The sequence below is a fragment of the Dissoconium aciculare genome (genome assembly GCF_010015565.1).
Source record: "Dissoconium aciculare CBS 342.82 unplaced genomic scaffold K489scaffold_3, whole genome shotgun sequence".
In the NCBI taxonomy this organism is placed as follows: domain Eukaryota; kingdom Fungi; phylum Ascomycota; class Dothideomycetes; order Mycosphaerellales; family Dissoconiaceae; genus Dissoconium; species Dissoconium aciculare.
This window is the reverse complement of record NW_022984953.1, coordinates 1273848-1297085: the sequence shown is the minus strand read 5'-3', so window position 1 is coordinate 1297085 and position 23238 is coordinate 1273848. Positions and strand designations below refer to the sequence as shown.

At 52.3% G+C, this 23238-nt stretch overlaps 7 protein-coding genes across 7 annotated transcripts; 6 read left to right on the top strand and 1 right to left on the bottom strand.

Annotated features, from left to right (window-relative positions):
* Positions 1-522: 522 nt before the first annotated feature.
* On the top strand, positions 523-1200 carry K489DRAFT_387281 (uncharacterized protein; the record flags this gene model as incomplete). Its single annotated transcript, XM_033606311.1, has 1 exon — positions 523-1200. One exon carries the CDS (start codon positions 523-525, stop codon positions 1198-1200), a length of 678 nt encoding a protein of 225 aa, XP_033462297.1.
* Positions 1201-3263: 2063 nt separating this feature from the next.
* K489DRAFT_368443 (uncharacterized protein) lies at positions 3264-4224 on the bottom strand (the record flags this gene model as incomplete). Its single annotated transcript, XM_033602950.1, has 3 exons — positions 3264-3561; positions 3683-3869; positions 3909-4224. The coding sequence occupies 3 exons, from the start codon at positions 4222-4224 to the stop codon at positions 3264-3266; spliced, it is 801 nt and encodes a 266-aa protein (XP_033462296.1).
* Positions 4225-9139: 4915 nt separating this feature from the next.
* Positions 9140-9759, top strand: K489DRAFT_387285 (uncharacterized protein; the record flags this gene model as incomplete). The annotated part of the gene is made up of 4 exons (XM_033606312.1): positions 9140-9301; positions 9440-9472; positions 9541-9624; positions 9718-9759. 4 exons carry the CDS (start codon positions 9140-9142, stop codon positions 9757-9759), a joined length of 321 nt encoding a protein of 106 aa, XP_033462295.1.
* Positions 9760-11633: 1874 nt separating this feature from the next.
* Positions 11634-12096, top strand: K489DRAFT_152987 (uncharacterized protein). Its single transcript, XM_033599234.1, has one exon. The coding sequence runs from the start codon at positions 11770-11772 to the stop codon at positions 12052-12054; it is 285 nt and encodes a 94-aa protein (XP_033462294.1). The 5' UTR covers positions 11634-11769; the 3' UTR covers positions 12055-12096.
* A 1230-nt stretch (positions 12097-13326) lies between these two features.
* Positions 13327-14626, top strand: K489DRAFT_377808 (uncharacterized protein). Its single transcript, XM_033604248.1, has 2 exons — positions 13327-14012; positions 14136-14626. The coding sequence occupies exons 1-2, from the start codon at positions 13350-13352 to the stop codon at positions 14331-14333; spliced, it is 861 nt and encodes a 286-aa protein (XP_033462293.1). The 5' UTR covers positions 13327-13349; the 3' UTR covers positions 14334-14626.
* A 1810-nt stretch (positions 14627-16436) lies between these two features.
* K489DRAFT_377806 (uncharacterized protein) lies at positions 16437-19452 on the top strand. The gene is made up of 3 exons (XM_033604247.1): positions 16437-16877; positions 16987-18145; positions 18199-19452. The coding sequence occupies exons 1-3, from the start codon at positions 16527-16529 to the stop codon at positions 18996-18998; spliced, it is 2310 nt and encodes a 769-aa protein (XP_033462292.1). The 5' UTR covers positions 16437-16526; the 3' UTR covers positions 18999-19452.
* Positions 19453-19513: 61 nt separating this feature from the next.
* Positions 19514-23226, top strand: K489DRAFT_377805 (uncharacterized protein). Its single transcript, XM_033604246.1, has one exon. It carries the CDS (start codon positions 19962-19964, stop codon positions 22848-22850), a length of 2889 nt encoding a protein of 962 aa, XP_033462291.1. The 5' UTR covers positions 19514-19961; the 3' UTR covers positions 22851-23226.
* The last annotated feature ends 12 nt before the right edge of the window (positions 23227-23238 follow it).

The window sequence follows — 23238 nt, the reverse complement described above, 5'->3', positions numbered from 1 at the left end:
CGTCCTGGATTCAAGCAACTTCGGATCCAGAAGAGGGGACAAGATGCGTGACGAGTCGAAAGTCTTGCACTTTGATGGCATTGTTTTGGCCCTCTGTTTTCTGCTAGCAGGCATCACGAATGACATCTCACTGGCGTCGCGTTGGCCGACAAACTTTGAGCGCTTGCCATAGCTGCTAGGAATTTGTTCATTCCGTATCGATCGTTTCGCGTTTCGAGTCACTTGGTCTGGCATGTTAGTAATGGCGCGGTGATAAATATTGCCTCGACAGTTTGCCGTGCATAAACCCCGTCAACACCAAATGTGTACGTCATCTTCCGTCTAGCATCCCTAATGGGATTTGCCCGCAACGGCAGCTTTCGTACATCAATTGAAGCTTCACACTACCCATTGGACATCGCCGCAATGCAGTTGCCCTCAGAATCTGCCTGAACATCGTCATCGATATTAAAAGCTGTCACGATGGAGTTTGGACGCCTCTCTGCACAATTACATCGTGGTCTCTCGCGATCGACTATCGACATGTCACGAAGTGTACAACAGGGCTCACGAATGTACTCATGCCTTCGGCAGCTTAAACCGAGAAGCTGCAGAAAGACACAGGTCCGCCAATTCTACATGAGCTCTCCGCAGAGGATGCCTCCTGCAGCTCCGAAATCGAGGGATCGCGGACCGGCGAGCCAAGAAGACACACAAACAGACTTTAAGGCAATGGACATCTTCTCCAATACCCAGCAACCTACGACGGCGATTGATGCTTGTATGGACGATGGCTTTGCGCTGGACAGTGGATTGAAGATTACTGGTGCTGGGGTCATGTTGCTTGGTGGAGAGGCATTCAAATGGCGACCGTGGATACGAGAAAGTGCTGCGCCAGATACAGCGCAGGACAATGCTGCCACCAGTAAAGGAATGAAAGGAAAATTGCAAAACACCAAGGGTCAATTTCATGTGGACAAGCACGTCTGGGGTATCCTAGATTTAGCTTGGCCAAAACCGGACCTGCTTGTCCTGGGTACTGGCCGTCATATCCTACCTTTGAGCCCGGAGACGAGGAGACATATCAACGAGCTCGGCATCAGAGTTGAGGTACAGGACACGCGGAATGCGGCTGCACAGTTCAACTTACTCGCGACAGAACGAGGAGTACACCAAGTAGCGGGAGCACTGGTACCCATTGGGTGGCGAGAAGACCGCTGAGAGGTTTTGTATCGGCAGCAATCAAATGACATCTGCCGTAAACCATGAAGGTGTAGAGTGAACATTATGTTCAGTCGCCATCATAGGAGAATCCACAAAAGCGCCCCGCCCACTATCCTCCGCGAAAGGGAGACAGTCCTAAATCGAACGAGTGGACGCATGACTTGCAGCAGACAGTGCACTTGAAACTTCGTCTGTTCAGATGCATTCGCTGGTGTGGCATTCTGTCAACCTGTCCGATCTCCGCCGTAGGAAAGCCGAGAGAGCATTTAAGACGCACTCCACGTCGCTTAGAGTCAATTATGAGCGGTCGATTGACTCATTGAGCTGTGCAAAGTAACAAGAGACTTGACACTGGAGACCTGCCCGATCCGTCTTATTGATCGCGGATCTGAATGATTGTCGCTCCATAGCCTGTGAAAAGTAGCTACTGCCGGTTGGCAGAATAACCATTTTTCTGTTGTCTACCATACAGCCAATTAATCAAATGCCCACTTGATCTCCTCATGCCAAAATAGCTCATGCCCATGCCCCACTCGACAAAAGTTCCTGAGACTTGCAAGACATCCGTTAGATTTGGTCACTTCACGCATCTAGATCTTCTATCGGTCAATCCGAACAACATTGTTGAGTGCGCCAATGACCAACGCGTCTAAGATCTGACAAATGGAAGCCTTAGGGTTCAATGTCATGGGAGTACGAGGGTTGTGCCGTGATCGCTTTGACAAATACAATGTCAAACTGGTGAGCGGGTCCAGACTTTCTCTCGCAGGAGGCATTACTGGAGCCTCGTTTGATCCTGCCAGGACAGCGAGTAGTGGCTAAAGCCCCTAGCCTAGTCTGTCTTCTTCCCAATCGTTCGCCAACTTGATCGTGGACCACGACATCGGCTTGAGGCTGGCATTGACGGAACGACAGTTCCGAAGCCTGTTGCAGGAAGTCCTGGACTGACGCCAATGTACTTGCGCAAACCTACACCAGTCTCCATTATGTGCGGCTGAAAGTCGGTCGATCCAGAGCCACAACTAGATCATTCGGATATGCTGACCGCAGAGCACCTAGGCTCGTCGTAGAGGATATTAGGAATAGCGGGCAGCCATGAGCAAGGTCCGACTTGCCGATGCAGCGCCCGCCTTAAGTCATACACTCTTTGATCCAAGGATTGGTACCGAAGATAGACGCCGGACCAGCAAAACTTGCACGCACATACGTTTTCTTGCAGTTTGTTGAGTTGAGCCCTTCGCCGACAGCACCCTTCCTGGAACATTTCTGGTCTCAGCCGAACGTCAACCGCTGATCATCATTGCGGTCGATCGCAACCTCTTTCGAGTAGGCATGCCGAATTCCGATGGACGGCGAAACCTTTGTTGTCATTGAGGCGTATAGTCAAGCGAGCATGCAGTGGCCTGTGCGAACCAGCCACGGACAAATCTTAAATCTTGTCCGGGTGGCTTTTCCCTCCTGTGCTCTCAAGGGCTACTGCAGCTAAAGGCACGGCCGGGGATGCCTACAGCAGACAGGCCGTGCGAGGAGTCAGTTCGGTCGGCGCCAACGCGGCGGCATAGAATGATGATGACTCTATGATGATGACGGAAGTGGTGGAGGAGGGCAGCAGTGGCCAGCAATGGATTCGTGAGGGGCGCGTGCCTTCCAGCTCACTCCACGCATGCGACTCGGACCACACATGCCCACAGGGAAAAACACACCACAATCGATCACACCGGTCACGCGCGTGGGTCGCATTCCAGCGAACGAACAACAAGCTGGCTCAGCGCAAGGATGCATGCCTGCCATCAGTCGCAATCCAATGATATCGTCATCTGTCGCCAGCATCGATGCGCATTAGACGGAATGTTGTACGAAACGAGGTGGGTGTGATGACAGGAGGGCGTGCAAGGGTCGCACACGATGTGGCTCCCTGTCCGCATGGATGTAATGTCACTTGCAACAATGAAAGCTCCTCGAAGAATTACCGCCGTCAGGCATTGCTTGTACTGTACATCTGTTCTGAGAGATCATGGAGCAATGCCGACGACCTTTCTCTGTTACGATGGAACACCCGCTCATACTTCGTCGCGCAGCACGGCTACAGAGGCTGCATAGGCGATGAATTCGGAGCGTACTGCACCTGGGAAGCCCCGAGGGTCTAGGAAGGGTTTGTTTGGTCGAGATCTGCACCAATCTAGCTTGCCCACAGACACAAACGATAGACGAGGCAAGCACCAGAGGTCGGCGTAAGGCTGATCTGTCATCGACCTTGCCTGTTTAGTGATGGTGACATGTCCACATATTGATACCAGTGTTTGCTCGTGCACAATCGCAGCATGAAAGAAAGACGGTCTGTCGTGGCACTGCATCCGACTACAAATCTCACAGTACAACCTTGGAAGCCTTGGAGAGCATGCACGTTGTCGAGAATGTGATGTCCGAGCTTGGGAAACCTCGACCTCGAACGGTCATCACCAACGGCATCCCCGCTTACCGGAAAGCGGAGAGCATGCGAAGAAGGCCACAATCAGTGCGACCAAACATGGGTGTCCGCCCACTGCTGTTTGTCATCAGGATGAGCCATAGAACAGGTTTGAAGCCCGATTTTGATATCGCAAGGACAGTCGTCTTCGAATGACGTCCGCCACGAGACACGCGGACGGAACCAGATCCTGACACGGCTGATCTTTACACGGTTCATGCAGTACGCACAAGCTTACATTCATCGAGGTCCCAAGCCCGAACGGACAAATGATCACCACAGCACATGGCAGCCGATGTGGTGTACTGGATGTAGATGATGTAGAGTACAACACATGTTACAACACCCGTCGATTGCACAGCGTTCCCAAACTTGGAACCCGTCATCAGAAACGAGCATCGTACCGCAGCTTGATACCCTTGCAACTCAATCTGGCTTGTGTCGCGCCCGCTAAGGGCGGAAGTCAAAGCTTGGGCAGTTGCCCGCGTTTGAGGCACATCGACGTGAGATGAGGACCAGTGCCCAGGTGTGTGTTGGAACGGAGGCATGGCCATCAGTAATATTTACGCATCACGTGTGGACGGAAAAGTGAGACTACAGTAGCTCGTGCATGCTTGATTGATTGTTATTACTGCTGGAAGCCGCCAAGACTCGAGTCAATCATGTAGTGCCGGTGTGCTCCGATTGAAACGGAACGCACTACACAGCGCGATATACTTACGCTTATCAAAAGAGTATGTCCCGTATTGCACTGTGCTGTACTTCACAATCTCCAGGCATGATTAGCTTGGTTGTCAAAGTGCCGGCATCGTTGAGCATGATGCTGTATCTATCGATTTGTACCGTACTGTTTGTTCTCAATCGATGCTTTTACAAGCGTGCTGTTCCTGAAACTTAGGGAAATGCCACCGCCATCCGCCATGGTACCAGGTTTGGTATCACCTATCATGGAACCCGCCGGAGGAAGAGGCGCCACAGGCCTGACGAACAGTCACCGCGCTGTACATGCATGTAACCTATGTCCAGGTCGTAAGACAGTACCTCCAATCTGTTTAGCCTCCATGAAAATGCGGGAGACTGACGAGGACGCCAGTGGACGGGCCCACGCCAGTTGACTACCAAAACCCCGCACTCCGCTTCCTTGGAACGGTGCATCGCCTCGTGCTTTTCACTGAGCGCGGTCCGGCGCGATACGGCGGTACGAGAAACTTTACGCCGGCTACCAAGGTAGCCTTATCACGTCCACATACGCATATTATACTGCCCGCTCCCTCTCGCTTCTGCACAATCGGTTTCGAGTAGGATCGCCCGAACTCAGTGACATCCATGTCAGATACGAACGGTTTTGTTCATGTTGCTAATCGAGCCTTCACAGTCGTCCAAACTTGGTCTTTGCACGCGACCAACGAGCCTTCTGTCGATCATGATGTGATCGCTTCGGCTTCGACGAGGAGAGGCGCTGGCGCATAGCTACCACATCCGGAAGAAGGAGTGTGGGTCGAAAACACCGCATGATCAAAGCCAGCAAGCATGTTGACGTTGTACAAAGCGTTCCATGCCCCTGATGACGATGGTGATGATGTCGCCGCTGCTGGTTGCCGGTCCCCAGGGGGAGCAAAATGTCCATTGTAGCATATGTGACATGCACGGGTGTCCTGTTTACTCGTTGACACAGATGGGTCTTTGCACGTGTTTGGTGTGGGTGCACACACTCATGTGCCATGTTCCATCAACCCGAAAACAGCATCGTAGGTACAATGCCACATTTCGTGCTGCGGCGCGTGAGCATGCAGGACACGTCGAGTTGTACAGCATGCACTTGTGTTATTCACACCCCGAGTAACCAGTGTGACCATCATCATCTCCTGCGAAGACATTCGACTCGGCTGAGGTTTATCGGACAGACCGGTAGGCATCGTGGTGTCCGGAAAATCTTTCGGTCCATTTACACACCACTCTTGCGCCGGCACTCGTCCGCTCGCCAATGTATGGTTCCGGCATCCAGAATGGTGCACGCTCTTTTGAAGAATCGCAGAATGTAATAAGAAGTCGGATAACAGTCGCGAGCAACGACCTCAGTGTTGTGCGGAACAAGACTGAAATAGAGCAAGTAGAGGCAGCGCGACGCGTGGCGGTCGCGACAGGCGAGGCGGTTTAATTTCCCTCCTTCACAGCATCGAGGCAATAAGGTTTCTCGTGGAGCACACCCGTTATTGTTCTCCGCTCCACACAAACAAAGCATGTGTCGCGCAGTGACGCCTAACATACCTAGGTAGGCTAGAACGATTCCGAGATGCCTTGAACGTTTGCGCACATACACAATTTACCCCATCATCTCTCTTCCTGCCCTAAGTCACGTTCGATGGTGATGATGGTGATGTTGATGATGATGGTGGTGGTGGTGTTGGTGATGGTGGCGGCGATGGTAATGAGCCCTTACGATGCACCCACTGGTCGATGTTCGTGTGTCTTTCTCATGTGGCCCGCTCTGCACCCCAGCTATACACTGTACTTTATTCCTGCCACGAAGAGGATGAGATGGTGGTGGCGGTGGACCGTGGCACCCCTGCCCGTTCGTCGCTCGCTCGCTGGCCAGCTGTTCCCCAGGCTCCGGCTCGCATCCTCTGCGGGTCTGTGCAGCGCTATTCTCTTCTCCTCCGCCCTATTTTCCCACCTGCTCCTCATTCATCTCCATCCTTCGCCTACTTTGATGCGCGCCCCCCGTTTGTCACGATGACCATAGCGCGTAAGTTATGCTCCAGCGGTGCGCTTGAGGTCTCATGCTTGGAATAGATCTCATGCCCGCTCGTCCTGGCTGCATCTCCACAGTGTCGCCGAACGGCCATCCCCACCCGCTCATCAGATGCATGCTCGCGCCGATAGCATGGGGCGGAGAAATCAAAGCCGGGTGTCTGTCGCTTCAAACAACACACACCGATCGGAGCCTTGTAGAAGTCGTGCTTGCGCAGGCCGGTCGCACCCCTCGCTAGCACGTAGTATCTGTGCGATCATCATCAAATGAGCAGGCCGTGATCCGATGGTGGGAGGGCAGACAGGGCGCATGGTCAGCGACGTTCGTCCTCTTCCTCTCTAGTGCCAGACGACATTTGTCTAGGTCAGGTCGGCCAAGCCCGCCGCCGGCCCTTCTCAAGCATTTTAGCTCTTGGGGGGACGCATGGATGCCATCATCTGAATATACAGGCAGACAGGACTCTGCTTTGCATGATAATAACATTTCCCGTCTCCGACAATAGCAAAATTCAATCCGCTGCCACCACCACCACCACCTCCAGCACCACCACTACAACCACGGTAATACACCACCATCATACTGCACCTCCGGCCTGGTTGCCAGCCTGTGTCTGCGCCTGTCGATCGGACATCCCTGCTCCCATCTCATTCTGTGTTGTCACTTGTCCGAGTTGCCCATCAGTTTCGCTACCATTCTCCGTAGTATGAACAGCGACCATCGAATCTGCGCATATTCAGTGACGTCGCGTGGTAACTTTGGATTTGACCCTTTTCCCTGCAACAGGATCGCTGAGTGAACCACTCCTCAACCACGATCGTCATCACAGAGGATCAAAATTGCGGCCGAGTTCTCCATACTTTGCTGGACCCGACTGGAGCCGGATTGATTCCGTGCGAAAAAGAGCGACAAAGCGACGAGCGAAAGGGATTGAATGTAGACGAGACAAGGCCGTCTTCCTTGCTCCTCGACCGCGTGCGTCCACACTCATCACTCGTCTGCCCCCCCTCCCACTCTCTCGCACAGGGACACACCCACCCAAAGGCCCCTCCCTCCCTCTTCTTCCTCTTGTTCTTCTAAATTAATTGATTGCCATCACCACTAAACACCACTTCCGGGCGCATGTCTGCTGCAGCATTCTCCTGTCCCGTTCCTAATAAGCAAAGGCGAGAAGCAGGTGTGTGGTGTGATTCCGACGCATCTAGCTCGCCTGCGATCAAACGATCTTTATCCCGGTCCGATCCTCCACGGTCGATTCTTATTTCCTGAACCCTCTCCCCCCAAGCCCACTCCGGCTTCGAAAACTACCGAATTTTGCCCAAGCTATCTATTCACGCCGAATCACTGCCGCCAGCGCCTATCACCGTGTGTTGCCGCTGACTCGCACCTGGCCGCTTGCTGTTCCTACTACTACATCATTGATCGCGCAACCCTCACTGATCTCGCCGAGACTTTCTCCCACTGTTAACACTACTCGCTCACTCCCTTTCGTCCGTTCGATCATTTCTTGCTTTTTGAACAAGCCTGCTTGCCAGTCTGAATCGGTAAAGGATTGCGACACTCTCGTCTACCTGGACGACAGATTGTTCCCGCATCGGATCGCATCGTTCTGGATCTGCATTCCCACGACATCATCACACGAGCTTTCAACCGAACGATCGGCCGACCGCGCGCAACAATCATCATCCTAGCCACACTCGCAGGGCGGCTTGGTCTCGTCCACACCCACATCCACCCACGCAAATCCACGCTCGAATATTTGCCTCGAGACCCTTGTGTGGGAGTGTAGTCGCATTCTCTTCTGAAAATCAATACACTGTGATTCGGGGAGGGCCGGTTATGCATGTGATTTGATCTCCTGCATCCACTCGCCTCTCGCATCGCAATACATTGTCAGATTGACCACAGCGACTTCCTATCCTGTCGTCGCACTGACCCGTCTCCCGTCTCATGAACACCGCGACCATGTCGTAAGTCTTTCCCCAGACCCATGCCATCGGGCTTGCCCTTCCGTTTTCGTTTTAACCTTTGCATGCTCGGTTTGCCACTTCCCAACACTGCAGCATCACATCACCTGTCGTGCACCTCAATCGCACTGATCTTCTCTCGTCGACGCAACATCGTCAATCGTCGCGACCTCGGTGATGATGAATGCTCACGATGACCTATTCAGGAACGCGTCACCCGACCAGAGTCGAAACTTGAAGCCAACACTTCCAGGACACCCGACGCACAACGCATACTCCGCGTCACCGTCGCAATTGACCTTGCAGTCGGATATGCCTCCTGGACCAATGCCTCAGACTTATCATCCCTATCAATACGTACAGCAACAGCACGACCCCAGCACATTCCAGTTTAGCCAGCCGTCATATCGACCGCAGCCTCAACTCCAGACGAGACATCCTCAAGTTGCGCCGCCGCCGCCTCATATGACACCCCAACAGCAGTTGCCGTCTCCTACCAATTCGCGGAAGCGTCGCGCTTCAGAGCTTAGCGGCGATTCGATGCTGCAAGGGCCTCCAGGCAACAATCTGGGTGGCTACTCGAACCAGACTGGTCTGATGGGTCCGCCGAGCGACATGGACCCCAATGTGCACACCGGCAACCAGCAACAGCAACAGCCCCAACAGCAGCAACAACAGCAGCATCAGCACCAACACATTCAGGTGCAAGCACCGCAACAACAGCAGCAGCAGCAGCAACCACAAAATAATCAGATGCCAAGCCCTGTCGTTAAGAAAGGTCGAACCAACACGCCCTGGACGCCAGGCGAGGAGCACCGATTGAAGCAACTGCGAGACCAGGGCAGCAGTTGGAGTGAAATCGCGAAGAATTTCCCAAATCGAACTGAAGGAAGTGTGAAGAAGCACTGGTACAAGGCACGTAGCTCGCTCTTATCTTCATACGATCCTTCTTGTTCAGGCTTTGATAAAGCATATAGCTTTTCCTACCCTCTCGAAGCAGTTGCTAGATTTTCCACGCGGGTTGGGTGACAAAAAGCTAACCGATCATCCCAGGACATGCACTACGCGGACTTCGGAGCCGACGAGGTCAGCAGTTTCGTTCGCCTCACCGCGGGCCCTTTGCAGGAGACTAGTTGTACTGATTAGGTTGACAGAGCACCGCACTACTGCAAGCAATTAAGGAGTACGAGACCAACAAATGGAAGGTCATCGGACAGAAGGTCGGAAAGCCAGCCAAGGTATGCACGACCGTCTGCATCATCTCTACGCTCGGCTGCGGCAGATGCCCCTTCTCAGAGTGAAGCCAGTAATTGTGAACTGACAAATTTCAGGCCTGCGAACAGTTCGCCAAAGAGCAGGGCTGGAAAGTCTGATGCTCTGTCGCTGAAGAACGGTAAGCTCCACCATCGTTGCCTGCACGCTGCGCCATGAATTTACTCATGGACTTAGCATGAGTGAAGCACTGCCAGTGTCGCAATCAGTGCTACAAATATCGCGGATTCAAACTGACTTTGCCTAGCTTTCCGCCCAATCGGACAGGTTCTACTTTCACTCAAAAGCACACCCGAATAATCGAGAAACTCATCACTTGATGAACAGGCCGATGTCGAGGACGTGATCTTTCTGTTGGTAGCCTTTGTGTTCCGAAACTATACGATGCATGCGGACGTATTCGTCGCATCCCGATCACCAGAACTGCCACCTCGTGCAAGGGCACCCGTCACCGGCATTAACGCGGAATTCTTGCCCTGCACAACTTGTTACGCGATCGCCCATTGTTTTACTACCCACATTGCCGAGATACCCGCTACAATCTGTCATGCTACTAGCATCGACATTGTTTTCTTCCCCATAATTGCGCCTGGACATTGCCGCACGGAATGAAGAAACATGACGGTTGGCGCATATTGTATTTATTTGCTGAATTTCTTTCCCCCTCTTTTGCGACGAATTTGAGAGAGAGTGACCAGTTGGGTGGGGACGCGCAAAGACAGCAGTCTTCTGAGAGCGTTCAGCTAAATTTCATGCAGAACCGATCCCTCGCGCGTCGTCAAGCATTATGCCAGACTTTTCCCATCAGCGGGCTGACATTTTCGACGACTCCGTACTCTCACATCATTCTTGAGGACTATTGCGAAGCGTTGGAGTTGTCTCCCCCATCATGAAACGACCATCAAGATAACCTACTTGAGTCCCACATGCTTGGTCTCATGCACTCTCAGGATCTTGGATGCTTCATGAATAGAGTTGCGTTTCTACTTCGCTGGAATCATGACTCTGAAATGATGAATTGCCGAGTGACAGGACTGGCAGCTCTGAACGCATCGCACCTGATTGCTCGAAGCCCGAAAGATTACATGATTCTCTGACATACAATACAACCATCTGCATCATCCGCCTAACCTTTTGGGATTGGGACGACGCCGGCGGCAGATAGCAGCTTGTGTGAGACTGATGTAGACGTCTGCGAAATTGGATACCGTGGTCAACATGGGACACGAATTGGGGACCCACCGAGTACTTTGTATAGGGACCTTGAATGATGTCTAAATCTGCTGGCTTGACACGAAACGAATTGTTCCAAACTGTTTGGATACCGATAAATTGCCTATTGAATAAAATACCGATTCGTGGAGAGACCAACTTCTCTGTACGACGTCAACATATACATGGACCGGTGCGAATCTAACGAGGCCGCGGGCTAAAGTCAAATTTGTGCGGCTGAAAGGCAATTGTGGGACTTTGGGGGAAAGCCTTGGTGCAGCCCGCGGCGGCGGGCGCTGTCGATTCTCTCGGTTGGACGTACAGTGCACGGAAAGCGATGACAACATTTGAAGGCCCCGTCAACTGGACCCACCTGCACTCCCTGCATGGCACTCTCGTTTGGCGATCTTTGTCCTAGAGCCAGAATAGAGGCCGGGACCGGGTAGAGGTCGGGATGGCATGGGCGGACATTTCACCCGTGGACAGTACAGTACGACCATCAATTGGAATAAAATTCCCTGTGTTGTGGCCGTGTGCGACAAGAAGACAGCCAAGGTGACACGGACCCACCATCTCCAGGGCTTACTTAAACCGTCATTGTTGGTATTCATCATTCACCTGGGCAGGAATACCTAGGTACCTAGGTAATAATAGCACCGTAATCACAATTCGGACAATGCGTTTGTCATGCAGGATTTCTGCGGAAGCCCGCCAAGACCCATCAATTTCCCGGTGAGGCCTACCTCTTGCTGTGCTTTGTTACATCCTCTCGCGATTCGAACATGCATCGACGAGCGCGAGCGCTTATCGAGTGCGTTTCCCATAGAGACTCGTGAAGCAGAAGCGGCAGTCGACAAGGCTTATTCTGTCTCGCCATCACATCATTTGTCGACCATATTATGGTGCACGTGAGGCGCACACGTTGGCAATCGCACGTTAAGAGACTGTGCCTCGGAATGCGTCGCGACCATTTCGTGTCACCCGGCGACCCTTGTTCTGTACGACATCTGCCGAAATGTTTCGCTCCGGCAAAGGGGATGCCACCGATGATCCCTGGACAGCGACAAGCCCCCCTCCGACTCACAACTGCATACACACTCGCGTGTTTATTCGTGGATCACATCGTCACATCCGAGAAGTGTGATGACTGTCGGACAGGCCCGGGAAGGCTTTTGCTAGACTAGCGCGACCGGTCATTTCCTTGCTGTGTGCAACCTGCATGTGCGGCAGCCACTTGCACCACGTCAGCTGGCAATGTGCTTCGACTTCACCCGAGCTTCGGAGAGTCAAACTCGGCTGAGTCGGCGTCACGGCCATTTTCGGTCTTGTTGGACTTGAGCTCCCCAGAATGCTCGAGCTCCAACGTGGTGAACAAGTTTTCTTTCGTCGAGGAGGCCGGCTCCAACGTACTTGCGGCAGCACACAAGATCCGAGGATGATCGCTCGGAGGTTTCACCGATCGACCCCTTAGCGAATTTCTAGACGACGCGTTGGTTTCTGCCTGTGAAACGTCTAGACGAAAGGGCGTCATGAACAATCGCTGGCTGCCGCATCCAAGGTAGGGCATCACGACTCGCACTCACGCATGTCCGGAGATATCTGCATATTTCAAGTGCGAGTGCGAGCGCGCTTCGCATTTATTCTAACCTGATTTGATGATGTTATTCCTCGTGGTCGCCCCCTCTTCTGATGACTGAACCTGAGCAATGACTGCGCTGATCTCTCCAAGTGATGACATGCGCATACATGCCAGAGCGCACCCTTGGAAAATGACCCTGCAGCTCAGGCTTAGAAAAGCCGTTGGCACTGCTCCACAAGGTCAGGATATGGAGTCAATAGACATTGCAGTTTGCTTGCGAAGCACTTCTGCATTGATCATTGCCCAGGTGTTTGTTGCAGACGCGACCAAGGGGTTTCTTTGGAAGGTGTCTTTCCAATCACGCGGCTGCAGTATGAACTTTCCCGTCCTTCTTGACGAAGACCCTCGTCGAAAGCAAGCGTGACACAGTAATGCCTGTCGATCCTTCCTTGTGCAAACACATCATCAATGTGGAGAAATCGCCATGCATGACTTCCAAGGTTTCAAGGTTGTACTTGTTGAGCCCGAGTTGCGAACCCACGCTACACCCGCACAGTCAAGCACGATGGCCGCAATACTTCCAGCTGCCCTTTCCATTGACCAGTGCATGGACAGGCATGCCACTGGCTGTGTTGGACATCGGAGTGCTCGAATTTCTGCAATGAAACTTGTAATTGATCCACGCGGTGCTTTCATGTATGGCAGGCTACCTTGAGCGGGTTTAAAGCAGCCTCAATCGAAGCCTCTAGCTCATGATGAGCAGCAAGGGTGGACCGATCGTGGTATAGAGTAGTACTCCCGCTTTGTCACTACATACAGTTCTTCCTTCGCTGATAATAACCTTGAAATCCTTGTCTTTCGGCCAGCGCTCTGCCACGTGCTTTCGGCGCGATACGCTGAATGGAGGTAAACGAGACAGCAGTCAAAGCGTTTACTGGAGAGTTCATCACATCTCATCCAACACTACAGACGAACATGTTCAGCAGAGATGCGGCACCATTGTGTCATGCCGTACAGCCTTATGACCATCATTCGAATGCCATGTTCGCAGACTTCTCCATGACGAGTGCACATGCCGATTATCATGCGCTCCTTGACCATGAACTCGACAACCTCTTTCAACATCCCGTAGAATACACGATGGGACGCGCTGATCTCACTTTCGAGAATGATACAACGAATCTTCAATACAATCCACTACAAGTCCTCTCGCCTGAGTCCTCCTCGAGTTCGCACGCTGCGTTTGAGCAGGTGGACCGACGTGATCATTATGATCAACCTACTCCCGGCCAACAAAGTGCCAGCGGCTCTCTCAGGCGTGTGCAGAATGGCAGTCAGAAGAGAGCCCGAAGACTCAAAGCATCTGTTACCGTGTCAAAACCCCGTGCACCCAAAGTCAAATTTACAGCTGAGGAAGACGCGAAGCTCATTGAGCTGAAAGAGATGCACAGCCTGACATGGAACCAAATCGCCGAGTTCTTTCCCGTTCGAACCTCAGGAACGTTGCAAGTGCGATACTGTACGAAATTGAGAGCGAAATCAACACCATGGAGCGATGAAAATGTGAGTTGTTCGGACGGGCACTTTGTTCCAAAGCAATGGTCCCGTTATGGTTGAGAGAGCCGCAGCCAACAACATTTGAGATGAACAAGTCCGCCAGTCCAAGATGCTGATACGATTGCACAGATCCGAAAGCTCCGAAACGCCATCGAGGAATATGAAGCTGATCGCTGGCGATTCATCGCTACGCAAGTTGGATACGGCAAGTCTGCCGTGGCTTGCAAAGAGATAGCTGTTCAACTTGGAATTGCAGCGGCATCAGACACGTCCGTTACCGCTGAGCATGTCTCTGCGGCATCTGCGCTGCGGCCAGAGGGCACTTGAAACGACCTCGAGCGATGTTTAAAGCGCTACGTCGCTGTCCTCGTAGGTCAGTGAGACAGCATAGCGCAACAAGAAGAATCTTATCTGGCGCTTTTCGCGTGAAGTGGCGGCGGCGCCACCAGCAATGAAGCTTCACTCATGCTCTCCCACAACAGTCTCATCAGCAAATAGACCAGCGATTTCTACATCAGTGCTGATGGCGTTGTCCGGACATGCGACCCATACAGACATATCGTCAGCTCATGGCTGAGACTTGCATATATGATGTATGCACGTACCCCGCTCAAGAGAATCCCAAACGAATGCTCGACCCTACGTTTGCGTGAGCATTTTCAAATCTGGAGGATTTGCCATACATTCCCGATATAGTGGCGTCACCGTTCTTGCTCTACTTACTTAATGCTCCCATCTGTTGGTGTGAAAAAACAATGTTTCACTGCAGCAAGCACATTTCATGGCGTACGGCTGAGCCTTCACTGTCCATCAGATTCAAACTTCCTGGCACGCTCTGATACAAGTGGCGCCCAGCTTATACGACTGCCGCTTCAACGGGCCCCGTGATGTCGATCGTCTGCAAATACTCATGCGTACCTACCTAGGTGCCTGATGAGCAGATGGTCGTGAGCCCGCCAAGATGTGCTGCATGTTCGTGAGGCAATCCCCAAGTTGATCTCTACAAGTACTACTCGGCACATGAATGCCGAGCTTGTCGGTACTGTGTCTACTCAGTATATGAAAGCAGATGCAAACGTGATACGCGAGCGAGCCACCATACAGATGCGGAGTCGGTGACTCTGCATCATTGCAGACAGCCTGGCTCGTTTCACCTACTCATCCGTGCCACGTGACGATTAACATCCAATCGCGCGTCGGTCCTCAAATCCTGCGCTGAGAAAGTGAGCAAGACAGACTCCACATATGCAGATCTTCGATGTCGCCGTTCCCGCACCTGCAGAGATCAACGATCATCCCTGCCCAAGTGGCCGTAGAAGCACCATTTCGGGCAAGCGCCTGTGTCTTGGCCACTGTCGACATGCGTGTGCATGCACGCCTGCCAAGGTGCATTCTAAACTCATTTGCTTGTTGTTTTCTCCGTCACGTGGACACGAGGTTCATTTTGAAGTAACGCACGTGGTCAAGCGTTCTTACTGCATTGCTGGCTTTGTGAATGCTGTGATGACGATGACCAGACGAGCCATGGACCGCTTTGGCTCTTTGCGGATGACAAATAATCCCTTTGGTCGACAGTGTACTCGAAGAGCTTCCCTTAGTTTCTCGAAGCTCGATTTCCCATACGACGTGTAGAAAGCAATCGGTTGTAACGACACTTAGTAGATGGGATGTGTTCCATGCCAGTCACAGTAACCTTAATGTGCGAGCATTAAATGATCGCTATCGGGGAGCGATCAAGCTGCGATTATAAATATCCACTGGCGACTTGGGGTCAATGATCATTCACCGCTGTGCATTGCGGCTGGCGATGGATCCTCGTGTGCGGCGAGGTCGTCCAGACACTGCTTCGCCGCATTAGGGTCGTTGTCGGCGGTTCATATTACGACCAGCTACCGAGACCGCAATAGTGGGTATCGTGCGTTCTAGTCTTGCCGCAGACGAAGTTCCCACGACGATCAATTGCGCGCGACCGTATGCGCAAAGTGCAAGATGGAATAGACCGTTGTAACATGTGTGACGGCTTCAGCGCATTGGTGTGCTCTGTCTATGGGAGCCGATGATTATCCCAATGTTGGTGCAGGGCGAGATCGCAATGAAATGAAGGCTCAATGGCTTCAACCTCTCACTACGGCAGAATGCGCGTTTGAGATCTCTGCGTGTTCGATCTATCGAAGTGAGGCCCTTGAAAGTTATTCCGATGACGGCGACTCGCTCCGAATATCGCGTGTGCAACACCAATAACATCCGGTAATTCCTGAAGTCCGCGATTCATCACTTTGACGTATGTGCAGGGGCTCTGATAACACTGAAGTCGAGATGAGACAAATATTTCTAACACAGACCAATGTCTCATGAGAATGCTACAGCTTCACATATTTTCTACCCGACCAGCTACGCCCACCATGAAGAATGATGGGCTCTGAAAATGGGCGCATGACCAGCTGACGAAGCAGGGAGCAAGGTCACGTGTATCGCCAATGGCACTAACGAAGGGTATACATTCGGCACAGCGAAATCGCTATGAACTTTGCCCCTCCCGAAACCGGAGCCTCTACTCACATTCCCGAAGGTCGCTGGAAGCGAAGCCAAATGTCCTGGCACACCGTCACACCATTTGAACCACCAGGGACTGGCCTGACCTCACCGCAGCAGACGTCACCCATTTCGACCTCGACGGAGGACGCCGGGGCACAGAAGAAAAGGAAGCGCAGTTCGGCGCTGACCGACAATGGCGATCAGGACAATGACGGCCCAGAAACAAACCGCAACGGCGCTGGGAATAGCAGTAGTCCAAGTGGCCTGGCCAACGGCAATCGACAACGACACCAACCCGGCGTGAAGCGAGCTTGCAATGATTGTAGGCAACAAAAGGTATGCTGCCGAATGGCTCAATCTAGTCACTCTCAGTCCACCTCATTTTCACCTCAGACTCCGCGTCTATCAATGTCAGCCAGCTGAGTCATCACTGACCTTACTGTAGTTGAGATGTAATGTCATTGCTGGACCGGGGGATCATTACAAGCCTTGCGACCGCTGTATTAAACACAAGCTACCATGTAGCATCGACAATGACTTCAAGCGGCTGGGAAAAAGAGCTGCCCATGAAGAAATGGTCAAAGAGCTGGAAGCATGCAGGGCAAAGCTAGCAGAATACGAAGCAATGGGTCTTGTCCCTGCTTCAACAATTGCGAATTCCTCTGGACTGGCAACAACGCAAGCCAATTCACTGTCTCTAGCAATTCCTGCGGCCCAGAGATCTTCCGCAAATGGCGCTTTTCTTGACCCTCATGAAGCGGCGGCTTCTCGCAGTCTCCTGGATCTAAGCCAAGGTTTCCGAGAGAACGGTCATCTTCAATACCCTTCTATCACACCTGGAACATCATTGCTCACTTTGGGAACTGTCAATTTAACCGAAGCTCAGATTCAGGAGCTGTACGAGGTTTATTTCAACTTGTATCACCCTTGGCTCCCGGTACTCAACCCGGACCACTCCTACAGCTATTACTTCGAAAAGCACCCACTCCTACATTGGACGATCGTAGCGACTGCGTCGCGTCGGTCGACGCTACGGGCGGGCCTGTTTATGGAACTGCAGCGTCCTCTGGAAGAGATCCTGTGGACAACACTTTCACAGGTCCCGCAACAGTATCATGTTTGCAAAGCTTTGGCACTACTTTGCACATGGCCGCTACCGACTTCTTCTACCTCGCATGAACCTACCATGATGCTAACAGGTATTATGTTCCAACTTGCGCTGCAACATGGCCTTCACCGACCCTCCCACGCACAGGATTTTAGTAGATTTCGAGTTGACCTTCGCGAAGAAGATGTTGCTGATCGCATGAATACCTGGGCGACCGTCAACATTGTCTGCCAGACCGTTAGTACAGGTGGTGGACAGCCCGCCTTATCGAGATGGGCTTGGTTCACATATGGTCTTCATCTCAAGCGAATGAAATCTGAACTGCGCACCCGCTGCCAGATAGAAAAGTTTTGCGATCAAGTGACGAGGACGCTCTACACTATGCAGCGAGATCATATCGTCGAAGTTGACCCCGCCGCGCGAGGATTAACAATTGATCAATATTCAAGGGAGCTGGGCGAACTAGAAGTGACTGTTCTTTCAACACATGCATCACGTAAGTTTTGGTGCCGAAGCTCAAGATGATGTCCTACTAACACCTTCACAAAGCAATCGAGTCAATGTTCTTGAAAGCCGCCAAATTGCATTTACGTTTGACAGCATTCTTCGACAAATCAACTCAACCAAATTACAAGACTGATTTGCGACACGTTTATCTCTCTGCTTCTGAGCTCCTCATGGCGCTCAACAGCATGCCGGATGAGCTTGTTTCCAACATCCCACGCTACTTAGAGCAGATGGTGTTAGCAGCAGCTTGCACATTGCTCAAAATCCTCAACTCGTTATATGCCAATCAATTCGATGTCATATCTGGTCGCGCTCTGTTCGCCAAGTCAGTGAACCTACTACGGAAGCTAAGTGTGCGATCCAATGATCTGCCACAAAGACTTGCGGAAGTCATGGCACAGTTATGGAAGAGTAGCGGTTCTGGGGAGCAACGTCTGTTCAAGACAGAGGACCCTAACGGAACCGAGACGGACGAGAGTTTACAGCTTAAGGTGCGCTGCCGATCATCTCTATCGCTTTTATATGACGCAATCTGGCGATGGCGAGAGCGTGCTGGAGAGTCGGGAGCAGCCAGTCTACAGCAGGCCGTCGAAAACCCAACTGCGATCGTCTCCGACCGGAATACGCCCCAGCCGGGTATCGTCGGCGGCGCTCACACTATGGCGCCCAGTCACGGTCTTCTTGACACTGACCTGGACGGTGCTAACGCTTGGGGCGATCCTTTCGGCGGAAATGCTGTCTTTGATCCATTGAGCTGGGCGCTCGACGGCAATCTCGGTCTTGGTGGCGCTGGACTCTTCGGCGCCTCAGATCCACTTGGTCTGGGTAGCTTCCCAGGCTGAGACGCACACTCGGAATGATTGATAACCGGAAACGTTGGGAGTCATGATAATAACTGCATTTCATCTTGGTATTCTGTTGGCGCTTGGTACGAATCGGGGCTCGTAAAATTACCAGTATGTTTGGCATGAATATGAATATGAGTATCTAGGTCGAACAAGTTCATCACCTGCTTGAACGACTTCTGCCTTGACACTACTTTCGCGACAGTGACAGGAATATATGTCACTCCCGCCTTGCATCCCTGCAGTCATACCCTTGCCCCGCGGACCTGCAGTGTTGTGATCAGAATAATACAAAGCAGGGAGCAGGACACAGCATGTGTGTCGAGCCGGGCGGATGGTCAGTTATAGGCGTTTTATGATATGTCAATCCCTATCGGAATACAGTTTAATCATTCAAGTCTGACGCAGGAGCAACGCACGCTAAGTTTCAGGATTCACGTGATGTGTGGCTTGCCAAGCTTCCTCAAATGTCTGACGGTCGGACAGAACACTGCGGATACCCGCACGCCAACATCAATGTGTCATTTCCATATTTGTTATGGACGCTCCGGACCTCCTATGCCCTGCAGAGCGCATCTAGACAGCGTCGCCTCCATCTCTATCTGTTCGCGCTGAACGTCGCATCATTCCACAAGTGATTTTCGCCCGCTCATTTCGACGTCGCACATAGATTGTGATCGCCCCTACGCGTAGACCAGAGTAGAAGACCTCTGGTGTCGCCTCATCATATTGTTTTCATCAGCGCGCAGACACGTCAGTCATCGCACCAGGCGAAAGTGTGTCGTCGGTTTTATCATTCTGCCGACTGTCAAGCGTAGCTACATCCCATCCATCGTGAAAGCATTCTGAATTGCTCCATCAGCTGCGGCGTTGAATCCGGTCCCCTGCGCTGGATTTCGTTATGTCCGACGATCGATTGAGTCGCTGCCTGAGAATTCATTGTGAAACACACCTGGAGCCATGGACGCATTGCTGACCGGCGCGACCACGTCCGAACGGGCGGTTGCGGAGACGAATTCCAGATTGCTCGAGTCACGGCAGAAGGCAGGTACTCCGTTAGGCAGAGGTGGTCGGCGTCCACGACGTCCATCTCAAACATCCGGTGTGGAGACCTGGACGGAGTCAGCCCCAAGCGAGACGACATCTCAGGCTTACAGCGTCCCATCTCCCGGTAGCGACTTTCAGTTGACACCACCACCGCATACTTCAGGCAGAGTGGACTCGGATTACCCACCTACACCTCCTACGCTATCTGACAGTGATCTGTTGACGCCGCCACCACCGGACCTTGTGCCCGAGACTGCGCTTACTGAAACTCTCAATGGACTTTACATACCCAAATCTACTCCGGTCATGCTTGAGGCACGTAGTCCACCCACACCTGATCCTTCGCCTCCAGGAGCACGTCGTGCAACGCTTCCAATCCGTCCGAATTTGAGCAAGTCACCTAGTTCATGGACAGAGTCATATCAGACCGCAAAAGAAGAGCTTAGTACACTGGACGCTACAAGCGAGGTTCCTTCCAGACCCGGAAGCCGCGCGATGACTGGTGCGCGCGCATTCCCAACCCTATACCCAGGCCCCGAAAATAGCCCACGAATTGGTCTTCGTGGTAGTGCAGGCCACCTGGACCGCCTCTCGAGTATTTCAAATACACATGTCCGTACGCAGATGCGGCATCTTGAGTTAGAAAGTGGTGTCGCTCGCGCCTTGAAGCATATGGCGGAGAGTTCACGAATGTCAGCTGGAAGAGCGTCTGCCTCTCCTCGACCACAGAGTGCTAACCCGTATTACCCCGTTGGTCGTCGCAGACTGGACATTCCGCGACTGTCGGCGACTCCTGAGCCGGTGAGCCTCGCTGGCTTCACGAGACATATCGGAGCAGACGAACCGCCTACGCACTTGCGGAAGATGGCGACCGTGACAGAAGTTTCAGCACCCGAGGTTGATCCCATAAAGATACCAGAAACATACCCTCTTGCGGGGCATAAGACACAAGCACATCAAGCTGCCGTGTCAAACGATGCCCCTCTTTCTCCAACAGCAGCAGCTTTTCTACAGGACAACAACAATGTCTATAAGATTATCCAGCAAGAGAACGTCAGACGGCACAGCAGCGCGAGTGATGCTGCGATCCAAATTTTTGCCAAACCGGCACCCGCAGTGCCCCGGACCCTGCGACATTCCACAAAGAGACATTCTTTGCGCGCTCAAGGCGACATAAGTTCAGAGTCTGCAAATGGCTATAAGCTCGCATCACAACCGACCAAGCCCGCCCACGTACGCGAAGAGTATACACAGACCCGGCCGCAGACCTCGTCATCTTTGCCACCTCAAACGGCCATGAGAGGCTTTGAACGTTTCAAAGCGCAAAATCCTGATTTGCTTGCTAGCAGACCACATTCTGCGAGACCACATCCGCCCGGCATTTCTAATATCAGTAACGTACCACGTGCTTCTTCAACACAAAACGAAGGAATGAGACCGACGTCGAGACACGTGTCCCACGCGCCTGAGGCTGGGCACATTCAAGCGTTGCGGTCCGTCAGTGGCCCGTCTCGCCTGACGCAATCTTCACAATCCCATAGGCCTGGCCTGAACATCCAAAGTGGCATACAACCAACAACACCGCAACTTCGAAAATTTTCGAATGAACAACGACTTGAAAACAATTCCAAACTACGACAGACTGCTGCCGACTTGCCACAGCCACAAATCCGGCAACCCACGACAATTCAGACTCCCGAACCTGCGCCCGAGAGACGAAGATGGTCGGAAACACGTTCACCTCATCGAGAATCGTTGGATCGAAGCATGCTTTCGCCGGTGTCAAGGAGCTCTGATACACGAATGCTGTACTCTAGCACGCCGAATTCGATGGGACAGGCGTCTGATCGGACCGAAATTGAACTTTGCGAGGCTAGAGGACTCCAGATGTTCCCACACAGTAATAACAGCCTCCTCCTCGTGCAGCAAACCGTGCGCACAGTGCGTCAAGCTCCTCCCTTTGCGCCACCACCATTGGACATTGATCACCTTACGACACTGGTGACATCTCAAATTCCTACAGTGAACATGCCAGACCAGGCTTTTACGCGGGAGGGGGCCTTTAGTCCTTTGCACAATCCGCGAACAGCGCCTGAGCCTCCCATAATCAACTATATCCCTCCGACGCCTTTGTCAGAAGTGGAGCGGCCGCTCGAGGCTCGAGAACATCCAAACCTACAGACTACTACTACACCAACCAGAAAACTAAGCATTAAGCAGAAAGTGCGTCGTTACAGTGAAAGCTTGATACACCCTCTGCAACTGAACCGCAACAACACGCTCAAAAGTCGGAGGTCGAAGCGTGCATCTGTGCATGAAGAACGACCAACTTACCTTTCATCCATGTGGACGCCACGTGGATTCTGGGAAGATTACGATAGTGACGATGACGATGACGACGACTACGATTACGAGAATGAACACGAGCCACTACCTCCCGGCGGTGATACTTCCGACGTCCAGGACACCCCAAAGCGTTCCATACTGCCACGGAAGCTCAGCGTACGCATGCCGGGCTTTCGTGGGACTGGTGGCTTCTTGATTGGGAATTCTTTGGGCATCAGTCGTCATGGCACGAATGTTCGCAGACATCATGTGGCACGCCGCACAAGTCAAGAGCCTTTGAAGCGTGCACCGCGCCGCAACGCCTTTCGGCTGCCATTCCACCCGGCTGCACAGCTTCGCAAGACCGGGCAGAATGCTTGGAAGGGCCTGACTACCAGTCGTGCTGACCGCGAACAGGAAAAGCGCCGCGACGATCTACGAGCGAAGATTGGCGCAACGATTTATCACGACCCGTGACGACCGTCCAAGAAATGTGAATTGACATGCCAATTGATGAATACGATGCTTCACCTGTGGAGCATCATCATAGTGATGAATATACGAAAGAAACGAAATTATGATGGAGTGATGATTCACGAGTACATGGAGCGTTCTGAGAAACGAGAAATGAGAGAATGCTGTTATATATGCGAGAGTGTGGAAACAAATGTTTGCGAACTGCAGAATGCAGTGTGGGCGTCGAATTGTTTTGCTGCTGATTTCCAGAAGAATACATGTATCATCAACTTGGATAGTTCATGATTTGTACTTTTGCTTGCTGTTCAATGCACCACGGTTCAAGAGCTTTTACGCTTGTATGTCACGGCGATGCTGTAAATACCGTCCACCCGACTATAACGAGAAC

Bases quoted from the DNA above. Each gene is read 5' to 3' on its own strand.
- K489DRAFT_152987 (XM_033599234.1), top strand. From the start codon at position 11,770: ATGGTGCACGTGAGGCGCACACGTTGGCAATCGCACGTTAAGAGACTG.
- K489DRAFT_377808 (XM_033604248.1), top strand. From the start codon at position 13,350: ATGGAGGTAAACGAGACAGCAGTCAAAGCGTTTACTGGAGAGTTCATC. The intron at 14,013-14,135 runs GTGAGTTGTTCG...ACGATTGCACAG, and splicing joins CACCATGGAGCGATGAAAAT to ATCCGAAAGCTCCGAAACGC.
- K489DRAFT_377805 (XM_033604246.1), top strand. From the start codon at position 19,962: ATGGACGCATTGCTGACCGGCGCGACCACGTCCGAACGGGCGGTTGCG.
- K489DRAFT_377806 (XM_033604247.1), top strand. From the start codon at position 16,527: ATGAACTTTGCCCCTCCCGAAACCGGAGCCTCTACTCACATTCCCGAA. The intron at 16,878-16,986 runs GTATGCTGCCGA...ACCTTACTGTAG, and splicing joins ATGATTGTAGGCAACAAAAG to TTGAGATGTAATGTCATTGC. The intron at 18,146-18,198 runs GTAAGTTTTGGT...ACCTTCACAAAG, and splicing joins TCTTTCAACACATGCATCAC to CAATCGAGTCAATGTTCTTG.